General features: G+C 56.0%; 1 protein-coding gene across 5 annotated transcripts in view; it reads left to right on the top strand.

The window, feature by feature from the left end:
• Positions 1-208: 208 nt before the first annotated feature.
• Positions 209-16413, top strand: part of UNKL (unk like zinc finger) — a 50085-nt gene continuing 33880 nt past the window's right edge. For 4 of the 5 annotated variants that reach the window (XR_005237773.2, XM_037990059.2, XM_037990058.2 and 1 more), the window contains exons 1-5: positions 209-320; positions 884-1093; positions 12122-12298; positions 13888-14021; positions 16098-16233. Coding sequence is in view for 4 of the 5 variants with exons in the window: in XM_037990059.2 (XP_037845987.1) it covers positions 244-320; positions 884-1093; positions 12122-12298; positions 13888-14021; positions 16098-16233 (734 nt within the window). In the remaining variant the exon portion in view is untranslated. The remainder of the gene's footprint in view (positions 321-883; positions 1094-12121; positions 12299-13887; positions 14022-16097; positions 16234-16413) is intronic. The other variant, XM_037990060.2, reaches the window with a different exon arrangement.

Here is a 16413-nt window from a genome sequence, read left to right as displayed (position 1 = left end):
GGCAGGGCCCCCTCCCACCCGCGTCCCAGGCCGGGGCCCGCAGGGCACGGCAGGGTAGGGCGGGGCGCGGGGTTGGGGCGGGGGCGGGGTCTGTGGCTGGGGGCGGGGCTGGGTCTGGGGCGGGGCCGGGGTCTGCGGGCCGGGGGCGGGGCAGCGGGGGGCGTGGCCGCGGGGGGCGCGCGAGGAGATCCGGGGGCGGGGGCGCCGGCGCGGCGCATGCGCGCTGCATTGTTTTGACTGAAAATGCCGTCGGTTTCGAAAGCAGCGGCGGCGGCGCTGAGCGGGTCCCCCCCGCAGACTGAGAAGCCGACCCACTACAGGTCAGCGCCCGTCCGGCCTGCGGCCCCCCGCCTGCGCCCAGTACAGCTCGGAGCCTCCCGCCGGGGCTCGCGCCGCCTCCGCCTCCCCCTCGCCGTCCCGGCGCCCCCTGGCCTCCGCGCCGCGCCTGGTCTGGGGGGGCCACGACCCTCTGCGCTCGGCGGCCTCCGCCTGAGGTCGGAGCGCGGCGCCAGGGTCTGTGACGGCACCCGGTTCCGGGGTCCACGCGCCTCTGGGAGGGAGGAACGCCCCGGGGTTGGGGGCTGCGCCTGGGCTCGGGGACCGGGACCCTCTGCTCCGGCTGCTGACCCTGAGGTCACAGCGGGTCGCCCAGGGTCCGGGGTGGCGCTTGGGCTTGGGGACCAGGGTCAGCGCCTGGGCTTCGAGGTCGGGTGAGGGTCGTATCTGGAGTCGGGATGGGGGTGGGCGCAGCGCCCGGGACCCGCCAGGAATCTGAGTGCAGGTCAACCCTGGGGTTGGAGCGCCTGAGGCCGGTGGGTCCCGCCGCCCACGAGTCCCTGGAGGTGCTGCCGGAAGCGAGCTGCGTCGCTGTCTGTGTTTGTAGGTACCTGAAGGAGTTCAGGACGGAGCAGTGCCCCCTGTTTTCACAGCACAAGTGCGCGCAGCACCGGCCCTTCACCTGCTTCCACTGGCACTTCCTCAACCAGCGGCGCCGCAGGCCCCTCCGCAGGCGCGACGGCACCTTCAACTACAGCCCCGACGTGTACTGCTCCAAGTACAACGAAGCCACAGGCGTGTGCCCCGACGGCGACGAGTAAGCGGCCGCGAGGGGGCGCCGCTGCCCGGGGGGAGGTGGGGGCCTCCGCCCAGGGACTCGGCGTGGACCCTCAGCGGACGCCTTGGTGTCCATACCTGGCCTCTGTCGAGGGCATCGTAATTATATGCTGAAGTTTTCTAGTGACCAGGGATGCTGGGGAGGCGTTTCCTATTCTCAGGCCAGTTCCAGAGGGATTATATGGGTTTTAGGGGTAACGCTTGTGTGACTCAAACCAATTTTGCTTCACCTTCCACTTTTTTTTGTTTATTTGTTTTTTGAGACGGAGTTTCGCTCTTGTTGCCCAGGCTGGAGGGCAATGGCATGATCTCGGTTCACTGCAGCCTCCACCTCCCGGGTTCAAGTGATTCTCCTGCCTCAGCCTCCCGAGTAGCTGGGATTACAGGCATGTGCCACTACGCCCAGCTAATAGAGTAAAATAATTTTACTGTATGTTTAGTAGAGACAGGGTTTCTCCATGTTGGTTAAGCGGGTTTCGAACTCCCAACCTCAGGTGATCTACCCGCGTCGGCCTCCCAAAGTGCTGGGATGACAGGCATGAGCCACCGTGCGGGACCCCACTTTTTTTTTTTTTTTTTTTTTTTTGAGACAGGGTCTTGCTCTGTCACTGGGGTTGGAGTGCAATGATGGGACATGGCTCACTGCAGCCACCAACACCTAGGCTCAAGTGATCTTCCCTCCTCAGCCTCCCAAGTAGCTGGGACTGCAGGCTCATGCCATGCCAGCTACTTTTGCATAGTTTCTGTAGGGATGGGGTCTCACTACATTGCCCAGGCTGGTCTTGAACTTCTGGGCTCAAGTGATCCTCCTGCCTCAGCCTCCCAAAGTGCTGGGATTCCAAGTGTGAGCCACTGTGACTAGCTGTTTCCCACTCTTGATTTGACACAGTTCCTGCATCAGAACCAACCACTGGCCAAGTGCATTGTTTTGTGTTTCTGTAGAGGTGGGGTTCTTGCTGTAGCCTGGTCTGGTCTCAATCTCCTGGGCACAGTGATCCTCCCTCCTTGGCCTCCCAAAGTCCTGGGATTCCAGGCATGATGCACTGCGCCTGGCCAGGTTTTGGAGCATTTTGTAGCGGTCGGTTGCTTTCCACGCAGAGAGCTTGTTAGAATATTCACACTGTAGAGTATATCTGGGATGTTTCCTTTCTTGATGTTTACATATTTATTTTAATTTTAGAAAAGATAGTAAAGTTTTTATGTGCAGGCTCATTTATGTAGCACTGAGATTGAGTCTTACTCTGTCACCCAGGTTATAGTGCAGTGGCATGATCTTTGCTCACTGCAACCTCTGCCTTCCAGGTTTAAGTGACCTGCCTCAGCCTCTTGAATAGCTGGGATTACAGGCACCCACCACCACGCCTGGCTAATTTTTTGTATTTTTAATAGAGATGGGATTTCGCCATGCTGGCCAGGCTGGTCTCGAACTCCTGACCTCAGGTGATTCTCCCTCCTTGGCCTCTCAAAGTGCTGAGATTACAGGTGTGAGCCACCATGCCTGGCCCCTGTGTAGCACTTTTAAAGTTAAGAAATCAAGGTTTTGTTTTGGTTGATTTTTTTCTTTTTTTACAAGTTTCCTAATAGTGTTATGAACAGATGTCTTTATTTTGAAGTATGTAAAATGGGAAAACAGGGAAAATACAAGTCAGATTGTATATTCACAGACCGGTGGGAGGTGGTGTCAGGTTCTCCTTGCTTCCTGTGGGCTGTTGGCAGAGGGTGGAGTGCGGCCGGTGGTCCGTTCCTGCCTAGGAGTGAGATGGCGGCAGTTGCAGTCTTGAAGTCTCCATCCTTTGATCTTTTGGAAGGAGCTGATTCTCCAGGGACCTTCCCGTTGGAGGCTGTTTTCAGTGCGGAGACCCGTGTGAAGTCTGTTTTCCTTTATTTTTTCAACAGTGCTTAGCCCAGGGGATAAATTTTTCTAATTTTTTTTTAGGGATGCTAGAAACTTTAAATACTGAAATGTTTTTAATTGCACATTGAATAGTGTTTGTTTTGTTTTTGTTTTGAGACGAAGTCTGTCACGCAGGCTGGAGTGCGGTGGTGCCATCTCGGCTCACCGCAACCTCCACCTCCCAGGTTCAGGCGATTTTCCTGCCTCAGTCTCCCAAGTAGCTGGGATGACAGGCGCATGCCACCACGCCCAGCTGATTTTTGTATTTGTAGTAGAGACTGGGTTTCTCCATGTTGGTCAGGCTGGTCTTGAACTTCTGACCTCATGATCTGTCCACCTCGGTCTCCCAAAGTGCTGGGATTACAGGCGTGAGCCACTGCGCCCAGCTGTTTTTGTTTTTTGTGACAGGGTCTTGCTCTGTCCCCTGGGCTGGAGTGCAGGGGCACGAACATGGCTCACTGCAGCTTGAACCTCCAGGGCCCAAACGATCTTCCTGCCTCAGCCTCCTGAGCAGCTGGGGCCACAGGAGTGCTCTGTCACTCCTGGCTAATTTATTATCACTGCTTTTTTGAGACCAAATCTCACTCTGGTTGCCCAGGCTGGAGTACAGTGGTACGATCTCAGCTTACTGCAGCCTCTACCTCCTGGGCTCAGGTGATTCTCCCTCTTCAGCCTCTGGAGTAGCTGGGACTACAGACTCTTTACACCACGCCTGGCTAATTTTTTTGTATTTTTAGTAGAGATGGGGTTTTGCTATGTTGTCTAGGCTGGTGTCAGTCTCAAACTCCTGGACTCAAGTGATCCTCCCACCGCAGCCTCCCAGAGTGCTAGGATTATAGGTGTGAGCCACCACACACCTTGGCTCACTTTTTTTTTTTTTGTAGAGATGGAGTCTCACTGTGTGGCCTGGCCTCAGGCGACCCTCCCACCTTGGCCTCTCCAAAGTGCAGGGATTGTAGGTGCAAACCACCACACCCGGCCATAGTGTTGTTAAGGCAGGTTGGTGCCTAAACTTGAAGTAATGTAGCCAGCCCGTTTTGGTGAGGATGATGATGTACTTCTAGGCGGTTCTGAAAGTGCATAATTGAATTGCTTTTTGAGCCACTGTTTACTGCAAATGGGGCTTTCAAAGGCAGATATTTGTCTAGTTGATGTCTGGGCTCAGCCCCTTATCTGCCCAGATCTGGGATCCTAAGTTGCGAGTGGGGCCCGTGCTGCCTGACTCTGGTGTGGGGGTCCCGTAAGTGTGAATACAAGCACCCAGCCTGTCTGACCCCACTCCAGTGTTGAATATGGGGCACTGATTGGCAGCGCTCTGTTGCCCAGGCTGGAGTGTAATGGTGCGATCTCAGCTCACTGTAACCTCCACCTCCCAGGTTCAAGCGATTATCCTGCCTCAGCCTCCCGAGTAGCTGGGATTACAGGTGTGCACCACCACGCCCGGCTAATTTTGTGTTTTTAGTAGAGACGGGGTTTCTCCATGTTGGTCAGGCTGGTCTCGAATTCCCGACCTCAGGTGATCCGCCCGCCTCAGCCTCACAAAATGCTGGGATTACAGGTGTGGGCCACTGCACCTGGCCAGGTGATGCTTTTGATGCATAAAGAGAAACCATCTTTTTCTTTTTTTTTTTTTGAGACAGGGTCTTGCTCTGTCACCCAGGCTGGAGTGCAGTGGTGCCATCACAGCTCACTGCAGCCTCGACCCCCGGGGCTTAAGCAGTCCTCTCACCTTAGCCTGCCAAAGTGCTGGGATTACAGGTGTGCAGCCCTGCACCCGGCGAGAAAGCATCTTTTCATAACTGTTTCTTTTTTTGGAGATGGAGTCTCACTCTCACTCTGTCCCCCAGACTGGAGTGCAGTGGCACAATCTCGGCTCACTGTATCTTTTGCCTACTGGGTTCAAGCAATTATTCTGCTTCAGCCTACCGAGTAGCTGGGATTACAGGTGTGTGCCACCATGCCTGGCTAATTTTTGTATTTTTAGTAGAGATGGGTTTCGCCGTGTTGGCCAGGCTGGTCTTGAACTCCTGACCTCAGGTGATCCACTAGCCTCGGCCTCCAAAAGTGCTGTGATTACTTGCATGAGCCACCAAGAGCCACTGCGCCTGGCCTCATAACCGTTTTGGTTCCGGAGTCTGGAAGTCCTGGTGTGGACTCAGCCCCACTGCTAGGCACAGGGTGGTGTCCAGTTCTTACAGGGACCGACAGTGCTGTGGTAAGCGCTTGCCTCGAGGTGGTCACTTCAAGCCGTGCTCAAGTAGCCGTTCCATAATGCGATTATTCATTACACAAATATTAGCCCGCTGTCTGAATGGCTTACAGTTATAATTGAGGGTGGTAAGTGGGGCTAAGATGCCTGTTTGGTGTTTTGTTTTGGATGCATCCTGGGTATATCCACACATAATAAGAAAATTTCCTTATTTTATTTAATACTTTGTTTGTAGCATGTGAATGACTTGCTTCGGCCGGCCCTTTCGGAGGTGTCTGACAGGCTGCCTCACCTGGGAATTTCCTCCGTAATTACCCTTCGTTCCACGGGAGCGGAACTTTCTTACCACTGCGCACAGGGGATAGCCAGTTTGTCCCACTGAAGTGCCTGCTCTGGTTCTCATTGAGGGTTGCCTCGGAATTTGTAAATAGATGAACGTTCAGAATAAGGACAGGACCTTCCTTCCTTTCTTTCTTTCATTCTTTCTTTTTTTTTTTTTTTTTGAGATGGAGTCTCACTCTGTTGCCCAGGCTGGAGTGCAGTGGTGCGATCTCGGCTCACTGCAAGCTCTGCCTCCCAGGTTCACGCCATTCTCCTGCCTCAGCCTCCCGAGTAGCTGGGACTACAGGCGCCCGCCACCAGCCAGGGCCTTTCTTTTCTTTAGTTCATTGGTTTTTGAAATTTCTATTTTGGCCGGGCACGGTGGCTCACGCCTGTAATCCCAACACTTTGGGAGGCCAAGGTGGGTGGATCATGAGGTTAGATCGAGACCATCCTGGCTAACACGGTGCAACCCCGTCTCCACTAAAAATACAAAAAATTAGCCTGGCGTGGTGGTGGGCGCCTGTAGTCCCAGCTACTCCGGAGGCTGAGGCAGGAGAATGGCGGGAACCCAGGAGGCGGAGCTTGCAGTGAGCTGAGATCGCGCCACTGCACTCCAGCCTGGGCGACAGAGCGAGACTCCATCACAAAAAAAAAAAAAAAAAAAAAAAAAAAAATTATATTTTGGGTGTTGATACTACCAACCTGATATTTTACACATAAATGTGTATCAGAGAGCAGAGACCCTTAGCCCGTGTGAGGCGTGGCTCTTGGTTCTGGCTGGAGGCGCTGGGGCTGAGCTGTGGGGCAGAGCAGGACTGGGACCCCAGGAGGGCCCCCCGCTGCTGGCGCCTCCTTTCCTGGGCAGGCTGGCACCTTGCTCCACCCCTGCCTGCTCAGTTGCTGCCTCAGTGTCAGCCCCTCCTGTGGTCAGCCCCACTGGCACCAGCTCCTGCGGGCGCCTCTGCCGTCACCGCCCCCTCCGTGGAGGGTAACCTCCTCCAGCCCCTGCTGTCATCCCTTCTCTCTTCCTCCTCCCATGGTGCCCCAGGTCACTTCTCGGCGTCCTCCCCTGTTCTCTGTGGGCACCCCCTCCGGTGCCTACCCCCGTGGGTGCCCCCACTGTGCGACCTTTCCTAGGTGGGTGGCCGCCGCTTGTTGCACCCCAAGCCGTGCCGGTCCTGTGGGCATCGTGGGGATCCCGGGCCCCGACCCGCCTGGCTCGGGAAAGGCCCTTTGTTCTACGGGACACGCCCCTCCCCTGCGCGCCCGCGATTGGCTGCCCCGGGTCACGTGTGGAGCCCCGCCCCCGTGGGAACGGTCCTGGACGTGGGGGCGGGGCAGCCCCCGTGGGGGCGGGGCCTTGAGACTGCGGGGCTGTCGCTGAGGGGCGGGGCGCTTGCTTTTCTCTTTAAACAGATTGTGGTAAAGAAATAGAAAAGAAGTCCCGCGGGACCCGGGGCCGCTCCAGGGTCCCTCTTTTTTGTTTGTTTTTTTTTTTGAGCCAGGGTCTGGCTCTGTCTCCCCAGCTGGAGTGCAGTGGCTCGGGTCTCAGCTCAGGCGACCTCTGCCTCCCGGGCTCAGCTGATCCTCCCACCTCAGCCTCCGGAGTACCGGGGACTACAAGTGCGCCACCACCCCCAGCTAAATTTTTTTTTCCTTGTAATTTAATAGAGATGGGGTTTTGCTGTGTTGCACAGGCTGGTCTCCAGCTCCTGGACTCAAGCGATCCACCTGCCTCGGCCTCCCAGAGTCCTGGGATTACAGGCGTGAGGCACCATGCCCAGCCTCTAGGCCCATTTTCATTGGGGAAAAAAAATCCACGTGGCCTGCAGCTGTGTAGCCACAGAACCAGTGGCTATCTGCCAGCCCACCCCTGCCCAGAAGAGCGCCCCTGCACTGTGGCCCTGCAGCCACCCTGGGTCTCTTCTTCTCATGAAAAACGGGCTCACGCCATTCCTGTGGTGCAACTTTTCCAGGTTGACACACAGGTTTGTCGTCTTTTTTTTTTTTTTTTTTTTTTGACAGGGCCTCACTCTGTCACCCAGGCTGGATCTTGGCTCACTGCAACCTTATCCTCTTGAGCTCAAGTGATCCTCCCACTTCAGACTCCAGAGTAGCTGGGACCATAGGCGCACACCACCACGCCCAGCGGAATTTTTGTACTTTTTATAGGGATGGGGTCTTCAAACTTCTGGGCTCAAGTAACCCACCCACCTCTCCTCCCAAAGTGCTGGGATTACAGGAATGAGCCACTGCACCTGGCCTCTGTCTTCTTTCCAGAGCTCTGTTTGGTGGTGTCACCTGGCGGACCTGATACTTCCTGCTTGCCCTGTGGGACCTCCCCAGGCCCCTGTTCTCCAGCAGGTGCAGAACTCCTGTCTGGATGGGTCCAGGGTGTGCCTAGCTGGGTCTCCACTGTGCATTCTGTGAGGAACTGGTGGGAGGAGAAACTTTTCCAAGTATCCATTTCTTTTTTTTTGTTTTTTGAGATAGAATCTCGTTCTGTCGCCCAGGCTGGAGTGCAGTGGTGCAATCCCGGCTCACTGCAAGCTCCGCTTCCCAGGTTCACGCCATTCTCCTGCCTCCGCCTCTGGAGTAGCTGGGACTACAGGCGCCCGCCACCATGCCCAGCTAATTTTTTGTATTTTCAATAGATGGAGTTTCACCATGTTAGCCAGGATGGTCTCGGTTTCCTGACTTCATGATCTACCCGCCTTGGCCTCCCAAAGTGCTGGGATTACAGGCGTGCGCCACCGTGCCCAGCTAACTTTTTTTTTTTTGTATTTTTGATAGAGATGGGGTTTCCCCATGTTGGCCAGGCTGATCTTTAACTCCTGACCTCAGGTGGTCCATCCGCCTCAGCCTTCCAAAGTGCTGGGATGACAGGCGTGAGCCCCTGCACCCGGCCAGGAGTCTGATCTGTTAAAAGAGCCAATTGGAATATTTAATTTTAAAATGTTGAATGCCTTAGGACCTAAGGCGTAGGTAAAAGATTTACTCACTTCAGGGTGTGTAGGCTGTTGCTGTTTAAACTGATCTCATGATGAGCTTGGGCTTTGGGAGCGAGAAGAAAGCCCGGGGCTGGCCTGGGGCATGAGAGCAATTTTTAAAACTCAGAGGCATCTGGGCACGGTGGCTCATACCTGTAGTCCCAATACTTTAGGAGGCCTAGGCAAGCGGATCGCTTGAGCCCAGGAGTTTGGGACCAGCATGGGAAACAGAGCAAGATTCTGTCTCTACAAAAAATTAGGCCGGGCCTGGTGATTCACACCTGTAACCCCAGCACTTTGGGATACTGAGGCAGGCGGATCACCTGAGGTCAGGAGTTCAAGACCAGCCTGGTCGACGTGGTAAAACACCATCTCTACTAAATATACAAAAATTAGCTGGGCATGGTGGCAGGTGCCTGTAATCCCAGCTACTCGGGAGGCTGAGGCAGGAGAATCGCTTAAACCCAGGAGGCGGGGATTGCAGTGAGCCAAGATTGTGCCACTGCACTCTGGCCTGGGTGACAGTGAGACTCTTGTCTAAAAAAAAAAAAAAAAAAAAAAAACCGGCGGGGCACGGTGGCTTGCGCCTGTAATCGCAGCCCTTTGGGAGGCCGAGGCGGGCGGATCACGAGGTCAGGAGATCAAGACCATCCTGGCTAACATGGTGAAACCCCGTCTCTACTAAAAATACAAAAAGATTAGCCGGGTATGCTGGTGGGCGCCTGTAGTCCCAGCTACTTGGTAGACTGAGGCAGGAGAATGGCGTGAACCTGGGAGGTGGAGCTTGCAGTGAGCCAAGATCACGCCACTGCAGTCCACAGCCTGGGTGACAGAGCCAGACCCCGTCTAAAAAAAACAAAACAAAATGAAACAAAAACCAATATAGCCAGGCATGGGGGTGCGCCTGTTCCTCCCATCCCCCAAGCTGTTTCTGTGCTGTGCTGTGGGGCCCTCTCAGCTGGAAGGGAGTCATGTACACTGCCTGTCCCCTAAGCCAGGTGGTTCTCACACGTTCCCTGGGAACCAGCCGGCAGTGCAGATCCATGGGCCTCGTCCATGCCAGCTGGGGGGACTGCGTGGGCTACAGGCCTCCCAGGTGATTTCGATGCACGTGGCTCGCAGTCTGGAGAATGTGTTAAGGGGGTCTGGTGCACCCTCCTTGGGTTCAGGTAAGAGCTGCCTGAGGGAAGGGCAGCTTCTCGCACTCCGGAATCTGGCTGCCTCCTATCCGCTGGTCTCGGTGGGTCCAGGGCATTGGAGCGTGAAGCAGAGCGGTTCCCGTGCACTGGGTGTTATCTGGTGGCTCTGCTCACTGATTGTCTTGGATGAGTTTGAGAACCATGTGTGTCACCCAACCCCTGGGGGCTCCTGCGTCCCCTCCTTGGGCATCCGTGAGCTTTCTCTTAGGTATTCCCTCTCACTCCTAGGTGTCCGTAGAGTAAGGTATTTTCCTAAAACTTCCATTTTTTCTTTTCTTTCTTTTTTTTTTTTTTTTGACAGACTTTTGCTCTTGTCGCCCAGGTTGGAGTACAGTGGCGCGATCTCAGCTGACTGCGACCCCTGCCTCCCGGGTTCAAGTGCTTCTCTGCCTCAGCCTCTCGAGTAGCTGGGATTACAGGCACCTGCTGTCATGCCCGGCAAATTTTGTATTTTTAGTAGAGATGGTTTCACCATCCTGGCGAGGCTGGTCTTGAACTCCTGACCTCGTGATCCACCCACCTCGTCCTCCCAAAGTGCTGGGATTACAGGCGTGAGCCACTGTACCCAGCTGGCTGGCTGGCTGCCTTCCTTCCTTCCTTTCTCCTTCACCTCTCTCTCCCTCCCTTCCTTCCTCTCCTTTTTTTTTTTTTTTTGTGTGTGTGTGTGTGTGTGAGACAGGGTCTTGCTCTGTTGCCCATGCTGAAGTGTGGTGGCACAATCACGACTCACTGCAGCCTCAGCCTTTTGGGCTTAAGCGATCCTCCCTCCTCAGCCTCCCAAGTCGCTGAGACCACAGGTGTCCACCGCCACGCTGGGCTAATTTTTAATTTTTTTGTAGAGATAGGGACTCACTATGTTGCCCAGGCTAGTCTTGAACCCCTAGCCTCAAGCAATTCTCCTATCTCTGTCTCCCAAAGTGCTGAGGTTACAGATGTCAGCCAGTGTGCTAGCCCTTCCAACGCTGAAAAATACGCCATTGTGTGGATGGAGGCCCACGTTTGCCCCGTTGTGTGGACAGAAGCCCACACTTTCCTTACTGGCTCCATTGGCACCCACTTCAGTGGTTCCCCCCTTGGCTCTTGCGATTGACGCTGCTGTGAACATGGGTGTGCAGATGTCTCCTGAAGACCCTGCCTTTGGGTTTTTTGGATGTGTACTTAGGAGCAGGATCGCTGGGTACCAGGGTAGCTTTCTAATTTGACTTCTGCTTGGCTGGCTCCTGGGGACCTTGAGAGCCAGCCGGGCACCCCTTCTTCTGCCTCTGTCCCCCTCAGCTTTCAGTGTCTCGCACATCACAGGTGCCCGTGGAGCCTGGGTTGGGCTCTCTGAACTCTGTGTCTCTATTTCCTGACCTTAGAGGATGGGGCTGGACCTGGTGTTGCTGAATCGCTCTTGGTCCCCAGCCGTCCCTGGCCGGAGCTCCTAGTGTCCAGGCTGCAGCCCTGTGCACAGCAAGGTGGGCGGGGCCCTCACGGAGCTCCCCAGCCGCAGCTGGAGGTGAAGGTTTGAGTCCTTACATTTGGGGACCTGCAGTGATGGCCCCTGTCATCCTCTGCCTTGGCCCTCAGGCCACTCAGGGTGATTCTGTGACCAGTCAGGGCTCGGCACCATTGACGACTCAAGGTCCTCTGTGTGTCCCCTTGCCTCCTTCTGGAGTGACCTTCCTGGGGGTGCCCAGGAATGCCGGAGCGGTTTGTGTCATCTCCGTGTCTCTGTTGCTGCTGCCTGCCTATGACTTGGGCCTTGGCAGCTGCTTCCCGTCCCCGCTGCGCCCCGTCCTGCTCCAGGAGCCGCCTGTGACTCCCCAGGAGCGTGGCTCTGGGCCTGCAGGTGGCCCATGGGATGGTGACGCTGCCTCACCTGTGCTCCCCACCACGCCATCTGCCTCCTCTTCTGCCCATGCCCCTCATCTCCCCCAGCCGCGTCCAGGGCCCTATGCTTATCCCCTCCCCTACGTCCCTCCTGGGGTCCCTGAAAGCAGCAGGACACTGGGCAGGAGGGGCCCCCACTTTGTGCCAGTGACTGGTCAGGAAGGTGATGCAGCCTGTGTGCAGGGCGTGAACTCTCATTCCTACACAGGTTTAAAAGTTTATTTGGAACATTAGGAAGGATGAGCTTTGTGGAAATTCAGCGTTGTGTTTCCTGCTGTGTTTGGCTCACTGGGGGTTTGCGGTGGTCTGTGTTTGACTAGTTGGGAGTTTGCGGTGGTCTGTGTACCATTGGGGTCAGGTGCTGTGTTCAGTGTGTCTGTCCTGATCAGAACAGGAATCTGGGAGAAGGGAAGGGAATTCACTGCTTGCCACGTGCTGATGGGGTGTGGACCCAGGGAGCTTAGTAGGGCTGCCTCTGGGTCCATGAGAACCAGGCATTATGTACCCCTCTGCTCCCCAGGTGTCCCTACCTGCACCGGACAACAGGGGACACGGAACGCAAATACCACCTGCGTTACTACAAGACGGGAACCTGCATCCACGAGACGGATGCGCGTGGCCACTGCGTGAAGAACGGGCTGCACTGTGCCTTCGCGCACGGTCCCCTGGACCTGCGGCCGCCCGTGTGTGACGTCAGGTGAGTGAGCATCCACGGTGGGCACTCAGCCAGCGGCTTGCCTGCCTGCTGCTGCAGGCTCTGCTGGCCCAAATCTCTCTCTTTCAGAATTTGTTTCTGAGTCTGGATATTAGTCCTTTTTTTTTTTTTTTTTTTTTTTGACACGGAGTCTTGCTGTGTTGCCCAGGCTGGAGTGCAGTGGCGCAATCTCAGCTCACTGCAAGCCCCGCCTCCTGGGTTCACACCATTCTCCTGCCTCCGCCTCCCGAGTAGCTGGGACTACAGGCGCCCGCCACCACACCCAGCTAATTTTTTTTTTTTTGTACGTTTAGTAGAGACCAGATTTCACCATGTTGGTCAGGATGGTCTCGATCTCTTGACCTCGTGATCTGCCTGCCTTGGCCTCCCAAAGTGCTGGGATTACAGGTATGAGCCACCTCGCCCAGACCTGTGTTTTTTTTTTTTGAGGCAGAGTCTCTCTCTGTCGCCCACGCTGGAGTTCAGTGGCACAATCTCAGCTCACTGTAACCTCTGCCTCCCAGGTTCAAGTGATTCTCCTGTCTCAGCCTCTTGAGTAGCTGGGATTACAGGTGCCAGCCCAGCTAAGTTTTGTATTTTTAGTAGAGACGGGGTTTCACCGTGTTGGCCAGGCTGGTCTCGAACTCCTGACCTCAAGTGATCCTCCCACCTCAGCCTCCCAGAGTGCTGGAATTACAGGTGTGAGCTACCAGGCCCAGCCTTTGGATGTTACTTCTTCCTTTTTTTCTTTTCCTTTTTTGTTTTGTGGAACGGAATCTCGCTCTGTCACCCAGGCTTGAGTGCAGTGGCGCGATCTCGGCTCACTGCAAGCTCCGCCTCCCAGGTTCACACCATTCTCCTGCCTCAGCCTCCCGAGTAGCTGGGACTACAGGCATCCGCCACCACACCAGGGTTTTTGTTTTGTATTTTTGGTAGAGACGGGGTTTCACTGTGTTAGCCAGGATGGTCTGGATGTCCTGACCTCGTGATCCGCCCGCCTCACCCTCCCAAAGTGCTGGGATTACAGGCGTGAGCCACTGCGCCCGGCCTGGATGTTATTTCTAATGAGACAATCCCTCACCTCTTCTCACTGGGTGTTTCTTCTCTGGGTCCAGCAGGCAGCTCAGTGGGGTTGAGGCTGTGAGGCACTACTTTCCGGGAGAATGAACTCAGCACACAGTCTGGGGCTGCAGGAAAGCAAATCCTGCCCAAAGAAGACTCCGCTCTTATGTGGGTCGGGCCGAGTGTAGTGGCTCATACATGTAATCCCAGTGCTCTGGGAGGCCAAGGTGGGAGGATTGCTTGAGCCCGGGGGGTGGAGGCTGCAGTGAGCCGTGGTTGCGTCACTGCACTCCAGCCTGGGGGCAGAGCCAGAGCCTGTCTCAGATAAAGCAAACAAAGTGAAGTGGTTGGGATTTGGATGAGGACTGTGGGCCAGGACAGGGGAGCGCCTACACACTAGATGCTGTCCTGAACCTTCGGCTGCAGCCTCTCTGTGCAGTGGTGGGAGGGGAGCGTGCCCTCCGGTGACCTCGTCTCAGCTTTGGAGGCTCCGGATGCAGAGCCGTGACCACTGTGTCCTCGGCTTGCAGGGAGCTGCAGGCTCAGGAAGCCTTGCAGAACGGCCAGCTGGGCAGCGGGGAAGGGGTGCCGGATCTGCAGCCTGGGGTCTTGGCCAGCCAGGCCATGATTGAGAAGATCCTGAGCGAGGACCCCCGGTGGCAAGGTAACTCCACGGCCGCAGCTGAGGGCGGTGCAGGGGCGGGCACAGCACAAGAACAGCTTGGGCCACTCTGTTCTCCATGCTTTTCAGTTTATGTGCAAGGTGATCAGATGGGGAAACTGAGGCTCATGGAGTCCAATACCAACCCCTCCCCCACAGTGGGTGGGTGCTGAGTAGGATTTGGGCCCAGGTGCCTTCCCCACACCTGCTCTGAATCTCTGCGGCAACTGGCATCTCAGTGGGGTCAGCTATTGACCAAGTGGCCAAGGGGGTAGTAGCACAACTCCCCCGGAACTTGTGGGGCGTCGTGTCCCAGAGCCAGGGCGCCCACCAGGATGCCCAGCAGAGCCCCCAGCCCACCGCGCACCCACCCAGGATGCCCAGCAGAGCCCCCAGCCCACCGCGCACCCACCCAGGATGCCCAGCAGAGCCCCCAGCCCACCGCGCACCCACCCAGGATGCCCAGCAGAGCCCCCAGCCCTGCGCCTCTCTGGGGTGGTGCTCTAGACAGCAGCTTTCAAATCCCTGGGCTTGGATGGAAATGCATGGACCAGGGGGCTGTCCCTCGGGGCTGGGGGATGTGCATTCCTGGCTGGCACATAGACGAGGTTATACGCAGGGGAGAGTTTGATTTGAAAAAAAATGTAGTAAGGCCGGGGGCACTGGCTCATGCCTGTAATTTCATCACTTTGGGAGGCTGAGGTGGGTGGATCACTTGAGGTCAGGAGTTCGAGGCCAGCCTGGTCAACATGGTGAAACCCCATCTCTACTAAAAATACAAAAAATTAGCCGGTTGTGGTGGTGGGCGCCTGTAATCCCAGCTACTTGGGAGGTTGAGGCTGGAGAATCTCTTGAACCCCGGAGGTGAAGGTTGCAGTGAGCCAAGATGACACCACTGTATTCTAGCGTGGGCGACAGAGACTCCGTCTCAAAAAAAAAAAAAAAAAAAAGTGGTAAAATGCACATAACATAAAATGCACCATTTTTGCAGTGTTGTGCAGCCGCCACCTCTCTCTAGTTCCAGAACATTCCATCCCTGCAAAAGGAACCCCCTGCTTATGAGCACTTCTTCCCCGTCCCCTCACTGGCCCTGCACCACTGGCCTGCATCCCAGCTCCATGAATGTGCCTATTCTGGATGCTTCGTATGGCAGCAATTTTTTTTTTTTTCTCTCTGAGATGGAGTTTCTCTGTCGCCCAGGCTGGAGTTCAGTGGCGCCATCTCAGCTCACTGCAAGCTCTGCCTCCCAGGTTCATGCCATTCTCTTGCCTCAGCCTCCTGAGTAGCTGGGATTACAGGCAGGCACCACCACCATGCCCGGCTAATTTTTTATTTTTAGTAGAGACAAGGTTTCACCGTGTTGGCCAGGCTGCTCTTGAACTCCTGACCTTGTGATCCACCTACCTCGGCCTCCCAAAGTGCTGGGATTATAGGCGTGAGCCACCACATCCGGCCCAGTGAATGACTTCTAAAACTAGGCTTTATATTTTAGAGCAGTTTTCGGTTCACAGCAAAACTGAGTAGAAAAATAGATTTCCCAGACGCCCCCTGCCCCCTCAGCCTCTCCTGCCATGAACCTCCTGAGTGCGAGGTACGCTTGTTACCAGCAGTGAACCCACGTTGAGGTGTGCTTGTCACCCAGAGGCTGTGGTGTGCATGAGGCTCAACATACGGCATTTCAGGGTGTGTGTTTCTCTGTTTTTTAGCATATTCACAAAGCTGTGCAACCATCTCCTTTGTCTAGTTGGAGAACGTTTTTATCCCCCATGGAGGAAGCCGCATACCCACAGCAGGACTCCCTCCCACCCCTGGTGGTCTTGGCTCCACTCTGTCTCTGTGGGTTCCCTAGTTCTGGGCATTTGTTTTCACATAAACAGAATCACACCACGTGGCCTGTGGGCCCGGCTTCCCTCACGGAGCGTGAGTCTTTGAGGTCCGCGTGTGCCGTGGTGCGTGTCTGCGCTGCCCGAGTGCTCCTGCAGCTCCTTCCGTTGGGGGACAGCCGGGTCCTCCCACCTTCGGTCTCCTGTGCCCAGCCTCCAGTCACGATGCTCAGGCACCATGTGGCCCGTTTTTCAGACGCCAACTTCGTGCTGGGCAGCTATAAGACAGAGCAGTGCCCGAAGCCACCGCGCCTATGTCGCCAGGGCTACGCATGCCCGCACTACCACAACAGCCGGGACAGGCGGCGCAACCCCCGGCGGTTCCAGTACAGGTGAGCCTGCGGGACCGTGCTCAGAGGACCCCGGCTGGTGGGCGTCCTTCCTGGCCCGTGGCCCTCACTGCCCACCCCAGGTTCTCATGGGAGGGCTGCCCTTGTGGCACCATCATCCCCGGGAGGGGAGGGCATCTCCAAGCACAGTGGCTGTTGGAGGCACCATGGAGGCCCATGCGT

This window comes from Chlorocebus sabaeus, chromosome 5, assembly GCF_047675955.1.
Source record: "Chlorocebus sabaeus isolate Y175 chromosome 5, mChlSab1.0.hap1, whole genome shotgun sequence".
NCBI lineage: Eukaryota > Metazoa > Chordata > Mammalia > Primates > Cercopithecidae > Chlorocebus > Chlorocebus sabaeus.
The sequence above is the reverse complement of the archived record's forward strand: the minus strand, read 5'-3'. Positions and strand labels throughout refer to the sequence as shown.